Source organism: Dasypus novemcinctus, chromosome 7 (assembly GCF_030445035.2).
Source record: "Dasypus novemcinctus isolate mDasNov1 chromosome 7, mDasNov1.1.hap2, whole genome shotgun sequence".
NCBI classification, from domain to species: domain Eukaryota; kingdom Metazoa; phylum Chordata; class Mammalia; order Cingulata; family Dasypodidae; genus Dasypus; species Dasypus novemcinctus.
In genome coordinates, this window is record NC_080679.1 from 108721100 (window position 1) to 108743180 (window position 22081).

The 22081-nt window shown below is 34.4% G+C and overlaps 1 protein-coding gene across 1 annotated transcript in view; it reads left to right on the forward strand.

The window, feature by feature from the left end:
- The window catches only part of LRP1B (LDL receptor related protein 1B), a 2023931-nt gene that overhangs the window by 950211 nt on the left and 1051639 nt on the right, over positions 1 to 22081 (forward strand). The window contains exon 7 of the mRNA XM_058301027.2: positions 4849 to 5011. Coding sequence (XP_058157010.1) covers positions 4849 to 5011 — 163 coding nt within the window. The remainder of the gene's footprint in view (positions 1 to 4848; positions 5012 to 22081) is intronic.

Here is a 22081-nt window from a genome sequence, read left to right on the forward strand (position 1 = left end):
TCTTCACAGTGGGATATTCCTCATAAGATTAAGTGTCCTCCTAGCATGGCAGCTGGCTTTCCCCCATCTGAGTGATCCAAAGAAAGAAAGCAAGATGAAAGTTACAATGTCTTCTTAGACTTACCCTCAGAAATAACACTTCATTCTATTCAATAATAGCAGTTTACAAATTGGAAGATTTCAGTGAAGGATAGAAATCCGTACTTTGGGTTTCTTTGGAACAATGAAGCATTTCTGTGTTAAATTAATTGAAATTGAGGCAGTCTTTTTGGCAGACTTTCTGGTCATATAAGTTTGCCATTTTCCCTACAAACAAAGGGTACCTATTCTTGTTATGTTTCTGATATTTGTAGGTATTTGAAATTGTTTTCCTTGGGTGGTTGAAGATGCTATGGCAAACAAAGGAATTAAATACTAAAATCGAGGCATCTGCTTCTCTTCCAAGTCTTGCCGCTTTTCCTCTGGCTGCTCCATCTGTGGCTTCCTCTCTCCCAGGTTCCTCTCTGAGATCCTGGGTTCCTTCTCTCCATCTCTGTGGCTTTTTCTTTCTGTGTCTCTGCTTGATTCTCCCATTTATAAAGGACTATAGCAAGAGGACCCCAAGACACACCCTGAATCCTGCCTCACTGAAGTAATCCAATCAAAGCCCCTCAGTTGAATCCAACCCAATCAAAGTGTTCCACACCCACAGGAAGGGATTAGCTTTAAAATCATAATATTTTATGGGATCCACAGAAAGTTTCAAATGGTCACAACTGACATAGAAACATAAAATGAATGTGTGTCAAAGAATCATGTTGCTCATTAATGAGGGAACTAGTTCAAAAGAGTATCGAAAAGGCACCTTCATTTATAGTCAACAAAAGAAAATGTGCTGACATAAGATTGTGAAGTTATAAATAAACTAGTTAATGTCACACGGGACTGAAAAAATATAACCTTTTCTACAGAAAAGAGATCTCTATTTGAAAAAATTATTTAGAATTTATTAATATACAAATTAATACTAAATACTATGGAGACTTGGACCTCATCAGTATTAAATTATAAGTCAAAGAAAGGTATATTCACCAGGAGAATTAGCTAAACTTTTAGACAGTGGTCCAGTATGACACTGAGAGGATATCCCTTTGCCCTATTTCCAAGTTTTGAATAATTTTCTTAGCACGATTTTGACTTTTATTGTCAATAATTTTGTAGCATGTATTATTTTCTTAAAAAATATATGAAGGGGTACATACTACATTTTTTGAGCTAAAAATATTTAAGTTCTGTGTTTACCAACTGTGGTAATTTCCTAGCTTATAAGATGAAGTGAAATCTGATTATTACTTTTATATTCAATTACAGATTGGCATAATATTCATTATCTTTATTTAATTTTTTACTTTTTCATTGAATTATTACAATGGAAAGAATCATTAATTTCCACTGGGTACAACTTAAAGTTGGTAGACCCCCACAAAAATTGGGTTTTGAAAACTTTGTTAATAGTTACTTATATTTATATAATACTTTATAAATTTCAAAATACAACAAATATTTCACTATTGTTTTAACTTTCTAAATATTTATATTGTAACATATATTGTAATTCAAAAGTTAAGTGTTAAATACTTTCAGATGTTTTAGATACAAACACAAAGTAACCTTTTACCATTAATTGTTTTCGGCAATTATAAAAATATTTGTGATGTTAAAACTTCTCTATAAAGGTAGAAGAACAATAAAATTAATATTTTTTTTATTAAATAAGCTTTAAACCAGAATGTGATACATCACAAGCAATCTGCTAAAGAGATTGCAAAGAAAGAAATTTCACTCATTTATATAGTCAAGCAGATATAACCTATTATATACAAGTGCTCAAGGTAATGTTCTGGAATCTTCAAGATAATGTTCTCTATTCCTCAAATAAGAGGGTTTGACAGCACAATTTCTAGGTCTCTAGTCTTCGAGTAAGAGGATTTGACACTGTTTGTCACATATAGTTAATCTTAAATGTGCCTGCTAATTGGCTTGGCTGCCTGTGTTTGCTAAATGACTTCATCCAAAGAAAGAATAAAACTTATTATCTCTCTATGACAGGTAGGTAGATAATATATGGAGCCAGACACCAAATTAAACTACTGTAGAGATGGGGAAATAAGAGTGCTATCTTCCTTGATGCTTACTTTTATATAAATAGTTCCCAGGTCCTTGAGAAAGACATTTCTGGGTTACAACACCAACTAGAGGTCTTGTTGAAGAGGTATACAATTTTTGAAAAGATTTGCATCTATCTCAAAAAGGCAGAAAAATAATTTACAATTACAAGTTTTCTAAAGAATACTCTAAGAAAAGGGGAAGAAAGGTGGGTGTCTCTTTCCCTTTTCTCATTAGGGAGAATTCTCTCCCTGCCCCCCTTTTTTAAATTTGTATTTAGTCTTGGAGTCATTTCAAAGAAAGTGTGAGGGCAAAATCCAGGTGACTTATGGTTAAGGAATGAATAAATGGCATCTAGGAAACTTAATATCAGGGCGATTTAAAGTTTTGTTCTAATAATGAGGGCTTTACTAAAAATTTAGAGATTTTTAGTAGTGTTATAAATTATTGTCATCTTCAGTAATTCAGTAATGTCCTATAAATTTAGTTATATTTGAGCAAAATAAATATGAAATATAGATTTCATTGTCTAGAAAAATTAAGCTCTCAACTGCAGCTGTCTCTTGATGAAATGTTCAATTCGTTTTAGCCAAATTTATTCCTGCCTCCCTCCCTTCCTTCCTTTGCTTGAACTCTTTGTCCAATTGCTTCAACTCTCCTGTCTTAATACAAATTACATAAAAAGCAGGCAGAAATTTCAAATGTAAGAAAAGGAAACAAAACCAATTCTCTATAATCACTAAGTATTTGGCTAATTGTTAGGTTCTTTAGTGAGATATTGCTACTACAATCTTGGATTGTCCTTAATGATACCTGTGGCTTCATCACAGAGAAACTTTCTGAAATGATAAAGAGTAGAAAAAAGGTGTGAATGCTGTCAAACAGCTCTTTTGTATGAAATTACAATTGCATAGACTAAACCAGCTGCATGCCCAGTGTGAAGGATGGGTCATTGAATGGTTTCTCTGACATATGCTTTATCTGAGCCCAAGGTATTTGAAATGGCATTTGAAACAGTAGGTCCTGAGCTCCAGCTGATATAATAAGGCAAGCAAGCTCAAAGCAAAACGAAGCATACTTTTCCAGATTTCTGGAGACTGAGAAATACTGCAGAGTTTTAAAACTCCTGTTTCTGAACTGGTTGGGAAAAAAGCTTCTTGTTATTTGAAGAACATTTAAATACTATTTCATAAAAACTGGATATTTCAGGAATGAAACTATAATTGATGGCCAAAAAGTCTGTATCCAGTGAATTGCAATATCCACTTTCTGCTTGTCCTTGTAGGGCATGATAGAAACTCCCACAAAGTTGCTTTCTTTACCTCGCTTTGACAGTATGCCATTATGAGATAATGCTGACACATGCATTCATATCATTCTTTCTGCTGAGAGAATATCATTTACTGAAGCAGCATGTTACTGAGGTAGTATTTTGAGCCATATCGTAGGAAGACTATTAGGCTCAGACTGAAGAAGTTTACTCTGCTTAGTTAATGAATCATAGATCCGTGGTGAGTTAGATCAAGGAAATACCAGAGTATGATTTTCAAATTTAAAAAATTGACTGTTGTAAGAATCTGGAATGACCGTGAGTCAAAAATTTATTGACGGTATTACTGAGGGAATCAGTAAGTTTGTAAAGCTGCTCAAGGAGCATTCCTGCATGGGGTGTTTATAGGTATTTTAAGGCAAAACAATGCTTTTCTAGATTAAACATAAAACTGGTTAATGTCTCTCAGGACAAAAAAAAAACCTATAATCTTAATCCATTCTATCATGTAAATATCTACAATTTAGCATGTAATATTGTAGTGTCTAGATCTGATCAAATAGAAAAGAGCCAAAAAAAAACACAGATACATTCTTAAAGCTATGTTGTCCACAGAGCAGCCACTAGCCATCCACATAAATCAAAGTTAAGTTAAAATAATTAAAATTAAACATTAAAAAATTCAGTTTCAGAATCACACTAGCCACCTTTTCAGTGCTCAAGAAGCACCCCTGGCTAATGGCTACTTTATTAGACAGTACAGATATAGAATATGTCCATTATTGCAAGAAGTTCTATTGAACAGCACTCTTCTAGAGAATTAATTAATTCTTGAGCAGACCTGTTTTACAGTATCTATATATAACATTGAAAGAGAACGCCACCCTTCCTTTTGCTTTATTTCCAAGTTTTGGGTAGTTTTTTGAAAACAATAATCTCAGAGATCTCCTTTTCCACCTTCTCCTGTACTCTCTTTCTTTGATAGAAGTGCATCTGAGAATAAGGAGATGGCCCAAGCTCACAATAGTCATTTACTCCTCCTAATACTTAAGAGTTTACCTGTGCCACTGAACCATTTATGCCCAATGGGTTGGATGAATTATTTTGGACAAATGAAGATGTAAGAGAGAAAGATTTTCTTGTAAATAGCTATATCTTACAATTTAGAAACTTTTTGTATATTCGTCTGGGTCTCCCTCAGTCCTCAAATAGCCAAAGGAAATGTACCAAGAGGTACTCGTTATTTTACAGCATAATTAAAACCTTTATTCTGGCATAGAAAGTGATTTTCTCTTTAGTTTTTTATCATTAAAAAATATCTATACTTTTGAAATGAAACATCCTGTGTGATGATTTGGGCAGACTTATCTACTCTTGGCTTATGATACTAGATTTGCACCTGTCATTCAATGATTTTGTGCATTTTTTTTCAGATGTGCAACAAATGGCAATTGACTGGCTCACCAGAAATCTCTATTTTGTGGACCATGTCAGTGACCGGATCTTTGTTTGTAATTACAACGGGTCTGTATGTGTCACCCTCATTGATCTGGAGCTTCATAATCCTAAGGCAATAGCAGTAGATCCAATAGCAGGGTAAGCAATTCTTCTTAATAGTCTTTGTTCTGAAATAGTTTCTATAGAAAATTTTTTTAAAGATGAGAGTCTGGCAAGAATTTTGAGAAATAACACAGATGCAAAAAAAAAATTAAGTGTTCATTGTAACAACTGTATTGCAGGTAGTGAAAATGGCTATAGCATGCAGAAGATGAGTAATACCAATTCCTTAACAGACTAATATTTCAGATATAACCTAAGACCGCCTACCACTCTCCCAAAAGGTGTGATTATATTTAGCAAAGGACCTTGTAGTTCATAAATTGCAGAAAAATGCTACTTGAAAGTTATACTATTAACATGCGTATTTGTCGAGCATAACATTTAGACAATAACTTGTTTTCTCTAACTACTGATATGTAGATGCTATATTATTATGGAGATAGTAAAGTCCTCAACAGAATATATTTACGTTTATTTTTAACTCTCCAGTTTTGCAAACCATTGGATTGGTTGAAAAGGGACATTATCTTTATCAGTTCATTACCTTTTCTAATATTTTACAATTAGTCAAAATTTAGCCATAAAATGTTTAAATTTCCATTAATTTTGTTCATATGGTTGTAAAATTAATGCACAAATTATACTTTTTGTTTACAAACACTGTAATATTATTTGGGGGGGGGATGTACAAAGTCCTATGAATTCAGTTCCCCACTCAGTATAAAAATAAGTGGTATAGCACATTACTTTAATTGGTGGAGCTATTATTTTTTAAGCTATAAATTATAGCAAGGATTTGAACACTGAAATTTTATCCCTTTTTATTGTTTTAATAATCCCCAGGCAGTTCAGGCTGAAATGTCTGATGGAACTCATCCTAAACTGCCATAAGCCTCCATTCAATAAATGGGAAAATATTTACTAAAGAAACAGCTGTCATCCATATGTGGACTTTTGTCACTCTTTACTTAAAGTCTGATTGAATATTAAGATGCATCATCACAATGGTTCCGATTTTGACAAGAACAGCTTGCACGTAAGAACTTTGCTAAGAAGGCTGTGTAATATAATTCTTGAATGTAGCTCTATTTGTATTTGCAGCAGATGGTTACTTGACTCAATCTGACTGCAGTGATACTTCAAAAGACATTAGTAAAAGAAGTTGTTTTTAAACTGATTTGTCCGGGTTGTTGGGTAAGGGTAGTAAGAAAGAATTGGAAATTTACAAATGTGCTAAAAACATCCTTTTTGGCATCCTGGTTAGAAATATATTTGCTTGTGAATTCTTTCTTGGAAGTGCTCACTGAATTTCAAATCAGCGTTTAGACAGTCTTATCTGTCAACATGTTAAAAGGTGAAGTTATTGTATTTCTCCCCTCTCTCCACCACTCTCCCTCTTCCCCATTCTTAAAACAAAAATCCAGAGACCCTTTTCAAATGAAACTACCAATCTGAGATATAAAATATGTGACAACACCCTCTCTCTTCCTGTACAGCAACATATTTTAGGTTCTCAGGCTTCCTATTTCTCCCTACCATTATATGAAAGAACCATATTTCGTAATTTTTGTCAAAGGAATTAGGAATAGAAAACACCCATATTGTTTGTGCTTATTCTCTGCTGGATTCCTTCGGGCCTAGCAACATTTAAATGTAATTCTGTCATGTATCATTTATCATAATAGGTTCTTTGGAATTATTTGAGTTTACTCTGTGTCTCTCTCACAGTGTTTCAATCATGAATCGTAGAAATCATAGAAGGAAAACCTCTGTTATTTTCTAAACATAGGCCTGTTGCAATAAAACAATTTCAAATATATTCTACCATTGTCTTCCTATCAGAAATTTGCCAGCATTAATGTGATGCCATCTATGGAAGGAACAGTGGAATTTTCCTTTAACTACTACTGTGGGACCCACCTTGTAGTAACTTGGGTATATGAAGCTAGAACAACTTTGCATAACCTGACAAAGGGGAAAGTACATCCAGTGAAATTTCTCAGACATTTTTGCAGATGTACAGGATGACGTATCTTTGGCTTTGTCTGATATAACTTGAGTTCAGAAAACATAAGAATAAATTAAAAGTCTGACTTGACTCTTAGAGCTTGCTCTTAACAGGATTGGAAATATAAGGAGATTTGCCTTACTTCACCAGAGATTTCATTGGGGGGAGGATATACATATATATATTTATAATGTGCATATATATATATGTATATTTCCCCCCTTTTCTCAACTCCTATTCCCTTTTCATCAAAAAACTAGCAGTATTATCATTACTGTCATGTTTTTCATTCTCTATTGTTTGAAATTGGATTACTAATTTTCTTTGGACTATCACTATGCCTTGAGCCAGTCTCCAATTCCAAATTAGTCAATGAAGAGATCATTTCCCAAACTGGCTTGTTCATTTGCTTGGGTTTTAGATGTGAACGTTGACTCTAAATTGTAGACTAATACAGACCATTTTTCTGGAGATGCCCCTTGATACTTCTTCTTCCTTTCAAATTTTACTGATATTTTATCTCAAAGGTTCCCTGAGAAACTTTCCCAAATTATTTTTTTGGAATCATTAGAGTTGAAAGGTAGTATGAAGATAATTCAGTCCAACCACCATCAAAAACAGCATTTCAGGCAGATATTTTATGGACTTTGCTTGATTGATAGTTAAGAACTTGATTCCGAAGTTAGTCTTGCTGAGGTCAAATCCTGGCTTCTGCACTTACTCTCTGTGACTTTGCATGTCTCTTTGTGCATTTGTTTTCTCACTGAAAATATGTGAATAATGATAGTCCACTGCATGCCTGCTGTGAGGATTAATTAGGTCAAATATATAAAACACTTTGGTACTTTTTGAGTTGTAGAATATGTAAAGTGCTGTTCTCCATGTTCCCTCAAATTAATTACTATTATTTCCAACTCTTATGATATCATTATGACTAGAGTGATGCGACCGATAACCCACCACACCAAAGATCATCTTTCCATTTCTAGCTTTATTCTCCTTTGAATAGAAACTCTTCTAAAAGGTTTATTTCATGATCTGTTATATAATAAAGTAAAATGCTGTCCAGTCTGAGAATAATGATGAAGTGCATGTGGAGGTGAAAAGTACAGAAGAGCTGTGGGTATGGGGACGAAGGTAATGGAGGAAACACTATTTTAATAATTAATGTTGTGCACGATGTATTTGGATTCCCTCAAGGTCTTTCAAAAGATAACGGTAAAGAACAAATGCCTTCCTAATCCCTTTTGTCTGTTGAACTTTTATAACATGAAACTACTTCAATATTTAGCTGTGCAGTGTTTGGGTCTTTTAAAGGTTGTAATCAAGGGCAGGAAAGGAAGTAGTCTATAATTTTAGCTGTAAGGTATAGGTATCAGCTCCCTATTAAATTAAAATCTTCACACTAGACTTAAACAAGAATATATTTCCCCATGAATGTGATATTTTTGCAACGTAGTTGCTAGAGAGAGAGATCAATTAATCCTCAGCATAGAAATTATTAGGAAAACAGTAAAATTAAAGGGATATTTTGATGATGGTACTAGTGTTAGAGTTGAAAATTTGGGGGAAAATATTTTGGGAGAATTGTAGTACTATATATAGAACTTAATAGAATTAGGTGACATGGGTAAAGCAAGAGAGAAACAAAAAGAGAAGGGTTTGGGGGGAAGAGGGAGAAGATCTCCTATGTTAAAACAAACAGTAGACATTAAATATTTTCCAGGTACAGTGTATCATACTCTTTTTCTGTAGGACGGATGCATTGACTTGCAGAGAGTGAATAGCAGAATGATCAGTATGATTTTATTTGAGAGTCCATGACTCCATGTTGGTAATGAGAAAAAAAGTATTTTGTCTTTGTGAGAAGCTAGAAATGAAACAGATTTGCTCATGCCCATAAAGGGAGTTTTGGAACAAAAAGATCCCTGGGAAAGACATCAGGTTTCTTTCTTCTGTTTAGGAGACTTCCAGATCAGGACAGGTTAGAGGCTGGAGTCTGCATTCATTAATTCACTTGCGATGGTACATACGAAGAATTGTTGTAGACCCTTAGCTCTTAAACCTCTTATGCTACATTAATTTAATAAATTAAACCTGGAATTTGCCCCCCAACTATTGATTTGAGGATTGGAGATGGCTTTGACGTTGCTATGTGGTTGAATAGGAGGAAGCTTCTAAAGATGATGCCCCCATGCATTCTTTTTCTCCCCATGGAAATAGCAATCTTCAAGGGTTGTACACCCATCTGCAATTCATGACTGTCCTAATATTTTGAAATTATTATTCACATTTTGATAGATTTACTTTTAAGGAAGAACTCCACCCACACACACATAAGAAAACCCAAACAATAAACAAAAAATTTCCTAGCCTCCTTTACCATTTCCATATAGCACTGTCACTTAGGTCCTCACAATCTGACACACATCCCCATTATTAAGGAGAGATATGCTTCCTGAAGACCGTTGTGAATTTAGTTGGTCTCAGAAAACCTTTGCATTCTGTTTGCTCCAATAAACATTCTTCTGGTTCCAACATTGACCTTTTATAATTTATCTCTTGAATATCTTGAACATAAAATCTCTTTTTAAATAAAATAGTCTAATGAACAAAATTAACTGCCAAAGTACATTTTAGGCTATTAGTGTTTCTTTGAAATCATCTAGGTCCTGACCTAGAAGGCATCTAGGGTGGGCTGATCTCTGCATTCACCTGCACCCAATATATAATGGAAAGTGTCAAGGGGATGCTTTGCCTACTTCTCCTCATACTCAGTGGGAGATTGATACAGTATAATAACAAAATCCCTAGACTTATAAATTTGTTTTGATTATTCAAAAAATTTACCAATGTGTTTTTATCATGTATACAGATTCAAGTGGTATCATTATAAAGTTATCTATTTTTCTTTTTATGTATCTATAATCTAGCTAAATGTATAAATATTTTCCTATCTATGCATTCTATGTATCCCTAATGTTTCCTGTTTTTTCTATATATTCTATTATATTCTATATATTCCTATTTTACTCTACTCTCTCCTTGGGGTGGGTCTAACTTTCCTGGGTGCTACTTAGATTTATGGAGAACTACCAAAGCAGCAACTACCTAGTTAATTTACTAAGGGTCCTAGAAATGTGAACTCCTGCAAGTTCTGACTCCAAAGTTCTATTTCAGGTATAACTGGTGGGACTAGGAAAGCCCACAAAGATATGCAGTTATGCTTTTCATTGTCTACACTGATTTTGAGAGAAGTCAGTAGCTTAAATTCTCACTTGAGTATAAATCCATCTTAGCTCTTTACATATAACTCAAATGCTTCTCATAACAATTATTTATCTGATTCAGTCTTTTATCAAATTCCTCTCCAGATCTTTCCTCAAGTGGAGGTTCACGTATTATATTACCTTTAATTAGTGTTTTCTTCAATTGAAAGTGATTTTCCTATTACATAGTAACTAGCCTGGGAATATGGCAGGACAGCTTGGAGGAGTTTATGTGTAGGATAGTCTGTACTGGCAACTTAGCTCAAATTGGTTCAATTCCCAATGTGTTCTTGACGCAGATCATTTTCTATTTTTAGTAAACTGTGAAAAGATCATCTTGATTAGTTTTTTAAACACATCAATTTTATTGATACATTTTAATAAACATACAATTCATCCAAAATGTACAATCAGTGGTATCTGGTGTAATCACATAGTTGTATGTTCATTATTATTAGAGCATTTTCATTATTTCAATAATACTACTAATAAAAAACAAACAAACAAGAAATTTCCTCACCTCTCAATTTCTTTATGCTTCCCCTACTGTACATAGCTCCTGTTTCTGGCTATTCTGTCCAAAGAATATAATCAATGGCTTTTAGTATAATTATGATGTTGTACATTCATCATCTCAAAAATTTTAGAACAACTTCATTACTCCAAAAAGAAGGACCTGCCTAGCATTCCTTCTCAGACCTACATAACCCCTAATCTCCTTTCATCTTTATAAATTGATTTTATTTATATTTTATATAAATAGAAGCATACAATTCGTAGTACTTGGTCTGGTTTCCTTAGTATGTTTTTGTGTTTTTTTTGTCTGATATTAACACTTTGCACTTCAGCTTCAAAGGAAGATGGTCTTATATATGCAATTCTACCCATATTCATGTTTCATGTACTATATTTATATTTCACATAATATATTTAATTCACAATAGGATAATTATACAGTAGTTGTCCTTTTGTGTCTGGCTTGCTTCACTCAACATAATGTCCTCCAGGTTCATCCATGTTGTTACATGTTTCATAACTTCATTTCTTCTTACCACTGCATAGTATTCCATCATGTTTGTTCTCCACTATTTGTGTATTCATTCATCAGTTGATGACCCCTGGGTTGTTTCCAACTTTTGGCTGGTGACTCACATCATTTTAAAAGTCAAAATAATGCAGAACATTTCACATTTCCACTTATTCTCTTTGCTGTTTTTTTCCCTCTCTTTTTTCACTCAATAAGTTTTCACTGTCTGTTAACTTATCTCTAAATTAAGAATACATATTCTATTTCTCCTAATTATGCTCAATGTTTTTCCACCTTCCAACCACTCTCTATTAAAGAGATTTCCTTTCTGAATTACCATTCTGATTAATACTACCTATTTAAATGGATGAAGTAAGTAGAAAACCACTGTTATGTAGCATAAAAAATGAACCAATTTATTATCTCACTTAAAATCTAGATTTAGGAAAATTCCAGGGTTAGTTACATTAGAGGCTCAAAACACCATTAAGAATCCAGGCTCCTTCCACTATTTGCTCTGTGATGTGATCTTTAGTGGATTCTTTTCAGGCTAATTCCACTGTGATTGTAAAATGGCATCCAAAATTCTAGGGACCCCATGTAGAAACAGTCAGTGAAAAACAAGTACAGTTTCTTCCGTGGGTGTAGAAGAGCTCCCAAACCAGATATTTCCTGTGTCTTTGTCTTCTTGGTCAGGATGGGAGTTCATGCCCACTGAAAACAAACATTGGTTCAAGAAATGAGACAACCACCGTGGATTAGATCACTTTTACCATTGACATATGGAGGACAGAGGGAAATGGGAACAGAATTGGGGCTAAGCAGATGTAGAAGGAGAAAAATGGGTAATGAACCAACAAGTCTGCTTCAGTCACTGTCCCCTGATAGTCCCTTCTCATGTGAAGTCCTTTATCTTTTCTTTGTTCTTCCTAGGCACTGAGGGGGTCTCTTTTCACTAAGCTAAACCTGTTTGGAATATAGATAAATATTTTGTTTCAGCTCCTTATTCCCTCTTCTGTGAGATCTCCATTCTCTTTTAGCCAAGGCATTTAAATTGCTGAGAAATATTTTTCTTACCACTTTTCAAGGTAAATGACAGGTTATTTATTTATTTTTTCCAGTAACATTCTATACAATACTGAGAAGTGTGAAGGGCATTCTGGAAAACACCCCTAGTATCCCAATTTTTATCTTTAAAGGCAGTTTTTATTCTGTCAGAATCTCCAACACTCTTAGAAGCTATGTGAACATTTCTAAGCCACTGGGGTAGTATTAAGCAAGTTATTGTTTCACTTATAAAATTATTCTCAAGTGGCATGAAAGCTTTCTTACTCTGTGCCAGAGAATATCTTACATCCTGGGAGAAACTGTGACAATTATTAGAAAAACTAGTTTTATATTTGCAAGTTGAAAATTATTTCCATTTATTTCCCTCATGGAGTTCTATGACAAGAAGAAGTAGATATGAGCCAATGGCTACTGCTTTTGAAAGTATCTGGACACCTCTCTTGTATCACTCAAATGTAATAAGGCATCAAAGGTGAATAATATGATCTGTTTTCCCATGGAACTTGGAGTATAACAGTTATACATCAAATATCGAATATTATAAAAAGAAAAAATAGTTATAATAGTTACCAAAGGCGGGGGGCGGAAACAAAAACAGTTGCATTCCAAATAGCAAATAGAATACTAAACAGTGATTTCAAATATTTTCAAAAAATCGCTAAGGTAAAAAGTAGGTCAGGCACAAAATGTTATTTTTTAAAATGTGAGAAAATCTTGGTTTGTAAACACTGCAAAAGAAAGGAAAGAATTAAAAACAATAACATAAGTACTTGACATCAGCTCCTTATGCATTAGAGTCTCTTTAGTACACATATAAATACAAGAATTTACTAATGGCTATATAATTGTGTTCAACCAAAAAAGAAAAAAAAAGGAAAGACAACATTCAGCTTTTATGCTGAGTTATGTTTTGTTCTGCTTGAATGCTGAGCCTTGCAGAATACCGTACCAAAATTGATGTTTTCCCTTAAGCCAGACACTTCATGGTTTGACTTGGAAGATATTGACCTGGCATTAGGGTCAAGGTGGATGTTTTCCAGAGTCAGGCTCTTTTTACTCAAGTTTTGTTTTTTTGGTTTTTTTTATTACGTGAAGAGTAAAGATGATTGTGGAGGTTTGGTCTTCTTTTGGTTTCAGAGAAATAATTGTCTTTGTAAGCATTTGACCTAAACTTATACAATTAACTGCAAATATGCCCCAATGACATCCTAAAATAATGTAATGCTTTTAGAGAAAAAAACAACAATTTTTGTCACTGTTCTTCATGATTGAATATAGACATATTAATATTATCAACAACCAAAGTAAATTAGCAGACCTTTGTATTTACTTCCTAAATCTGGTTGATAAAAAATGACATTATAATGGAATATGTATAAAAATGTACTCTTGCCTTATAGAAGCTTCCACTCTGGGTCCCATTGGTATTTAGAATTAGGACCTGTCTAAATTCAATCTGGAACCTGTCTAATATATTTGAAACTCTGCAATGTTTAAGAAGTCTTAATTAATTTTAATTAATTAAAATTTTAAATTAATTTTATGGAAGTAAATTATTCTTTTTATTTTGTAAATTGTGTTATGTATTTTAATTTGAATAAAACATTTCAAATGTACACATACAAATTTAACTTATTTGCTCATCAAGTTGCCTGGATAAGAGAAGTATAATTTTCACAGGGTACATACTAAATTTTAAATAATCTCCTAAATACTACATTCATTAGTATAACGGTAGTTGCTTTTATAAACTCCAAAATTTTTATTTAACCCAGTAAAAATGCATTTCACATCCATACACAAGTCCAATGAGGGTACAGCAAATTGGTGGGCAGCTTTCCTGCATGTAGTTATTCAAAGATCAAATTCTTTCCATGTTATGACTCTAGAACCTCACAGGGCTTTGGAATACTCAATTCCTAACTAGAAGAAAGGGCAAAAACAGTAGAGAAGACATACCCATTTCTTAAAGAGCTCAGCCTAAAAGTTACTCACATCATTTTTCTCACATTCTGTTGCCAAGCCCTAGATAAATGGCCATATCTGTATGCAAGGAGAATCAGAGAAATAAGACCCCTGGCTAGGCTGCTGCTTTCCCGTAACGTCATACCATGGAAGCAGAGGCATACATTTTCAATGAACCCTGTGCCTGTTCTTTCAGTCTTCTCTTTGGACTTACTGAAGAATAGTATCATGTGCACTCTTTTTCCCATACCTAAAGTACACTACATTTAAGTAAAAATACAGGTGTACAGTCCTCTCCATTATGTCCAGCCATAAAAGACAAGAACAGAAAGACAACATATCTCTGCTCTGCTGCTTCTTCCACATTTTGTTTACAATGATGGAGCAGCGACAGAATAATTTTTTTTAAAAGTCCTATTTAGAAAGCAATAGACTGGGAAGTACACAGAATTCATTGATCTATAGCAATGATAAAATCCTGCCAGATGAGTAAAATGAAGACACCCATCTTTGGTGATTGGAAAGTCACTGTTAGACTCTTAGTCTTTTCTCTGCAAAGGTCTCCATGGTTCATTCTACCATTTACCCATGCTTCCACTGGGAGGTTCTTTTTAGTCTGTTTTGCCCCATACTACATTTAAAGTTGGCAATGGGGAATATCCTCTGCCTGGGAGCTCTATATATTTCACAGACTGTTTCTTGCCCTTGCAAGTTGTTTTAAGGTTTGAAGACACACAGGATTTTGTAAACTTGTAACTTATAACTTTTGGGGGATATAAATTCCCTTAAAATTATTATCATTTCGATTTTTCTGCTTTCAGTTAGTAATATGCATACAAATAACCACATTCAAAGTTATATTTTAAACATAATTATCGAGCCAAATTTATTCCTTTTCACCTCACCTTCTTGGCTTTCTCTTCCAACTCATAAGCAGCTATTTTGAGGCCATCAGAAACACTGCCTCAGTGGGAAGAAAATTCCTATTATTTGAGGGCTAAGTTCCACAGGTTAATTGAGAAGTCTTGATTGACTTTTGTTCAAAGCCATTTTCTGTATTTTCTCTTAGTGTTTGGATCCTAGAAGCAGTTGGCTTTTCAGTATTTTCTCTTTCAGTTTTAGATCCTAGAAGTAGTTGGCTTGTCAAAGCCTGGGAGGCCCCAAGTTTTTGGACTTACTCTATTCCATTTCTTTTTTTTTTTTTTGCCTCTCAAATCAGCCTGTTCTTCCAGAAACTATATTCTTTCATGATATTGTGCTAAAGCAATTGTGTAGTAACTAATACAATTACTAGTATTATACTTTTTATCTTTTTCCCTTAAATTCAGTCTCAGAAAGCAATTGGCTTTCCTTCCAAGATATTTCAAGTAAGATTTTTTTTTTTTTACCAATTGTTTTGACCCTGAATCTTTCCAGCTCCCAATAATATTTTCCCTGTTGCCTGACACTATACTTCTAAGACAATGGTACATATTTTAGGTTTTGACTTAGGCAGTACCATGCTTTCTTAAAAAATTCAACTAGGTTTTGTTTTAGGCAGTACCATAATTTCTGAAAAAATTCAATTCCTGAATTTTTTATGTTAATACTAGCAGCTATAAATTTCAGTAGATTAGTACAATAGAAACTTCTTTCTTGTCTTGTCTTTGTAAGGGTCCAGTGCATGGGTTCCTAGTTATTGTCAATCTTTTTTTCATGTGGTGATTCTGGGATGATGTATCTTTCCACCTGGAAGCTACTCCATCCAAGGACATGAGCAGATTCTAAATTTTTGACCTAGGAAAGGAAAGGTAAACTTGCTTTTAAAACCCTCCAGCTCTGCTATGACGTACTTAATTTCAGTTGCCCTACGGTAGTGCCACTTATTCACGTGGCCACGTTTGGATGCGAGAGTTGTAAGAAAATATTGTTTCTTGCCGGGGAGTTGACTCTCAGTTATAACCCCACATTTAAGATGGGTGAGGAGAGGGCATGAGATTCTGGTTGACAGATGAATGTGACTGTAACCAGTACCTGATTTCATTTTTTTTCTTTGCCTTTTGGTGATTCTAATAAATCAAAAATAGAGTAGATTAGTATGGTAAGGGGCTTTATTTTCAAAGTTATCTCAAATTGATTAAGGTCAACTTTCTCCAGAATTTAGGTTTATTCTTTTATTTTGAATGAGTTATTTTTAGATTCGTCCTTCCTCCTCAGAACTCAGTCATTCAAATTATCTATTAAAAGTTTGCTTGGAAAAAATACAATCAGAGAAACAGCAAATTAAACACAGTTCAAAGAGAAAATAATAGGCATCTCCACATTTGGACCATTTCTCCAAATAACTAGGACCAGATTCTTAGAACCTAAGCATGCTCCTCTGGAAGCACTTGACACACCATGAGAAAAATTTTTTCCAACCCTTTTAGAACATTAGAGTGATTATTTTTTTTCTGTTTGTGTTTCTTAATATCTCACTAGTATCCCCAGGGCTTAGAATGTATTGTTTTCCAGAATGGCTATATTAGATTTTTCTTGACAGACAGTAAGTTATTGTTTCTCTCTCTTTCCCTCTCACTGTCCTATCTCTATCATCTCTCTCTATCTCTGTCTCTGTCTCTCTTTGTTTTGGAATACACTTTGAATAAATGTAGTGTCTCTAGAAGTGCAATCTGGTAATGGAGGACAAAATGAATTATTGGTGACTGGGGAGTAGCACAATAGGTAGAAAGAAAGGAGAGACCGTGAATCAGTCTAAATATAATATAATCATGGTTGGTATGTTTTAGAATATTTTTGACGTTAAGTAACAGAAATCCTAATTCCAACTGGCTTATATATTAAGTAAATTTATTACCTCATGTGAGAGGAAGGCCAGATAAAGGCATGCTTGGCTGCATCTAGGATTGGTTGAAACAGTGTCTCAGTGACATTATGAGAGAACAAGATTCCTTCGATATATCTGATCTACTATCCACTGCTACAGTCTAATTCCTTTCCCCTCATGGTGATATGTTGCTGCTAGCAGCATTTGAGAAAAATTATAAAACACAGGCCAAATATGGCCTATAAATTCAACATAAGAATATGTAAAAAAAAAAAGTTTCTTTTCATCCTTGGAGCAACAGCAGTAGCTGTTGTACTACCATGTACTGCTTATTTGTTTTTTTTTTTTAAGATTTATTTTTTATTTATTTCTCTCCCCTCCCCCACCCCCCAGTTGTCTGCTCTCTGTGTCCATTTACTGTGTGTTCTTCTGTGACTGCTTCTATCCTTATCAGCAGCACTGGGAATCTGTGTTTCTTTTTGTTGCATCATCTTGTTGTGTCAGCTCTTCATGAGTGTGGCACCATTCTTGGGCAGGCTGCACTTTCTTTTGCACTGGGTGGCTCTCCTTATGGGGCACACTCCTTGCACGTGGGGGTCCCCTACGCGGGGGACACCCCTATGTGGCATGCGCACTCCTTGCATGCATCAGCACTGCGCATGGGCCAACACCACATGGGTCAAGGAGGCCTGGGGTTTGAACCATGGACCTCCCATATGGTAGGCGGACGCCCTATCCATTGGGCCAAGTCCGCTTCCCAATACTGCTTGGTTTTGGATTAATCAGAATCCACCCTAAGATCTGGAGATGGTTTCAATTTCCCCTGACTCATTTTGGCTTTGTCAGTGGAGGTGGGACGTGGGACGTGGGACGGTGATGGATTAATCATAGTTAATCCATTTACTCTTCAGTCTTTTATGAAGTATTACTATTGTCCCCCTTTTTTACAAGAAGTTCAGGGAGGTCAAATTACTTGCCCATGGTCAAAGAGCCAGTAAGTGTTGAAGTCAGTATTCAAAGTCAAGCAATGTCAAAGTCCACAGCCTGTACTCTTGCCCACTACACTATACAACAATGAGTCAGTTTTAAAACTGGATGGTTTAAAACAAGATGAGTGGGAGTTTTGTGGTGAGCCAGCATTTATCCAAAAGATTAAGTATTCAACCTTGAGGAAAGTGGCACTTGGGAATATTCAGTGTAGCAATTTTATACCTTAACATTGGGCAGCTCCAAGTTCACCAATCAGCTCCGGGAAGATGAATAGATGTGATACATTGAAATTGTTACTGGAAATTTAAAGAGAAAAGAAACTGTGTTTTGTGAATGATCATGTGACTGTATTTGTGGATCTACCAAGAAACAGATGACCAATTTCAGAATAGTGTATCTATTCTGCTTAGTGCTGATATCCAGGATGTCTACATTCTCACTTGGTTGTAGTCAAATTCCAGAAATGTCTTTTTTCTGTGCTCTTTGTCTAACCACTAGGCTATGTTTTCTCCATGAGCCCAATTCACTTTCTTGCCTCAGCTACTCTTCAAATAGAAACTTGAACACCTTTACAAAGCATCGTTAGCTCTTTCAAGGAAATGGGTTCGATTAAGAGCATTTGACTGGAAATGTATAACATATAAGGACAGAAGAAAGAAACCTCTCTGTGTCTCTTACCATGGTTATAATAATGATGGGGTTTATTTTCCCATGCCTATTCAGCCCTTTTTAGTAAGCTGGCATTTAAGAGGGATATTTATTCTCAATTTTAATTACAAAACAACTTGCAGTGGTTGAGGAAAAAAGGAGGTGTGTAAATATTTCCTTTTCTTGTGGAGTAGAAAGAATATTCATCTGTAATTTTTTCACCATTCAGGTTATAGTTTGAGGAGAAGGAAATAGCTTATGAAACTTAGAGGATCAGTGGACCCATAAAGGTGCTTTTTCCACACAGATGAAGGTCAACTTGAGATCTGGCTGGCAACATGAGCAGTAGGAGAAGGATCAGATAATAAGGAATTATTAGAAAAAGCAGAAAGAAATGAGATAATCATGGATTAGTCCTATGTAAGGACTGGGTGACTCAACCAAACAGGAGAAAATTCTTCTTTAGGTTGTCATTTTCTAGGGTTCGTGGCTGAATTTCCCCAATAAGGGAAGTTCCCTATTTAGTCAAAAGTGACATATGATTTATGTGAGCCTCATCTTATCAAACATTTTAGGATCACTAGTTTACTCTATCCTCATATTTCTTCTTAAGAACACAGGGGATCTTTAAAGACAGAACAATTTTGGACGAGAATATCTAAATCCACACCATGGAATAAGTGTAACTACGCACAATAGAGAGTTGTAGGGGGATGTAGACATGTTAACAAATGGTATATTGGTACTCTATAATTAAGAGTTTGTGTATTTGATCATCAGAAATTCTCCAAGTATATAATATTGGTAAAATCTTAACCAAGGTAAGAACAGTTTTTCTCTGTTCTGATTTTGGTTCTTTTGAAGTGGGAGGTATCTTTTTCTATGCTATCCTGTCACTAAATCCTATTTCCATGTCCACATTTGAAATTGGCCTACCTTGGACCAGCTTCTTTCTGTTGTTAAATTTGATACATTAGGTCCTGAAATATCAATCTTTTGTCCTTAGGAAGGACAGATTTTCTTCACCACTGTATAATAACCATAATCCTATTCCTCTCACTCTTGTAATGTCTGTTTCTGCATGCTACAACACCATGCAATGCAGGATCAATGATAGTGCAAATATTCTCAAATACTTCCTTCAGTTATTTGTGGCTGGCCTGAAAAATGGTACAATATAAATCAGTGTGGAGTTAGGCGAGTCCTCCAATGATTTTAAATGAGGATGAGAACACACAAATATTTCAAAATTGCATGTTAAAAGAAAGAAGTTTTTTCGTATTCTGTACTTATAAATATTCCATCTCTTCCAACTAACTTTATCCTACTATATCATTCAAGATTCTCCAGAGAAACAAAACTAATACTCATGATTGTAGAGGCTGGCAAGACAGAAATCTTTAGGGCAGTCTAATGGTTTGAAAGTCCTACAAGACTTGCTGTTGCAGTCTGAGTCTGAGATGGGGCTGGCAGCTCGAGACACAGAGAGGAGTTGAAGTGGTAGTCCTGAGTCAGAAATTCTTCTTCCTTTGAACCTCAGTTTTTCTCTCTTAAGACCTTCAACTGATTGAATGAAGCCCACCCACATTATCAAAGGCAATCTCCTTTACTTAAAGTCAGTTTATAATAGATGCTAATCATATATGCAAAATACTTTCACAACAACATCTAGGCTAGTGTTTGACCAAACAACTGGACACCGTAGCCTAGCCAAATTGACACATAAAATTAATCACCATGTCTGTTATGGGTGTTTATTTCAAAAATGCCATAGAACTGCATGTCTGTTCTTGTGATTACTACTAAAAGGGATTGAATTTATTAATAAAAACTGCTTTGTTCAAATACGAAAGATGATCTTTTTATATCTACCATCACAGGGATTTCAGACACAAGAACCAGAAACAAAACACATTATTTCAACAGCAAAAGACCTGCTTACAAAGAAAGCACATTTTCAAATCAAATAATTATTCTTATGATGTTATAATAATTATTGGCATTTATAGTACTTTATCTACCATGTTCGTTTATAAGCTATTTGCTTGTCTTATCCACTTAATTTCAAAAAAGCCTATGACATATGCATTATTTGTTGTACTTATTACACACATTAGGAAATTGAGGCGGGAAGAGTTAAGAGCTAAATGCCACACAGTAACCAAATAATGAATTCAGGATTTAAACCCAGAAAACATCTCTATAGATGGCCTAACCACAACTTTTGAACAGAAGACAATCAATTAAGTCAAGAGCATATACATAAAAGTTGCTATTTTGGAACAAAACATCATATAATATATATAATGCCACCATAATCAATATTATTACTATTACTATTAATATTACTGTTGTTTATTGCAACTATTTTCTCAAGGCTTTCTCTCTTTTGGCAGTCTGAATTGAAAAATTTTGCCTATAATTTTATATGTCAAGATTTTAAGTTGCAATAGTGATTGAGTATGATTCTTCAATAGTTTACTATCTTCCACAATGTGCTTCCCTAGTCTAAGTAACTGACTCATTTTCTCTTTAAACTGAGTTATAATAGAAACCACTGCTACAGTTTCGAGCAGATGGAGAGCAATCTTGCTTTAATGCACATCATTTGCAATAGATACAAGCTGTCAGATAACTTCTGGTAAAATAGGATGCTGAATCAGACATTTATTTTTAGTGGCAACTGCTGAAGCATAGACTAGACCACCCAGATGAAAGTATGCCATATCACTTGATTCTATAGACAAAAATGCTGAAATATTCTTGTCATTCCTCATTATAGATATTCTATTCTAGATTCCCTTTTTAGACTTAGTACTCTCTGATTTCCATCACTTCTTTCTAATAGCAACTTCTTGGCTCTCCTAAACCATTATACTGAATTTTTAAAAAAAATATTGAAGTATATCACTCATACATAAACATACAAAAATAAAAAGTGTATAGTAATACTTGTGAACTTATAAAACAAACATATATAACATCATACAGTATTCTCATACCTCACCCTACCACAAATACCTTGCATTGTTGTTAAAAATTTTTAATAATGAATAAAGAGCATTGTCAAATATTAGTACTAACCAAAGTATTTTCCCCAGCCCACCCTATTATTATCTTTATATCATTTATATATGAATATACATAAACAATAAGTGTATAGTAAAAGTTGTGAACTTATGTAGCAAACATGCATAACATCATACAGGGGTCCCATACATCAACCCTCCACCAATAACTTGCATTGTGATGAGATGTTTGTTACAAATTATGAAAGAGTATTGTCAAAAGCTTACTACTAATTATAGTCCTTATCTTACATTTG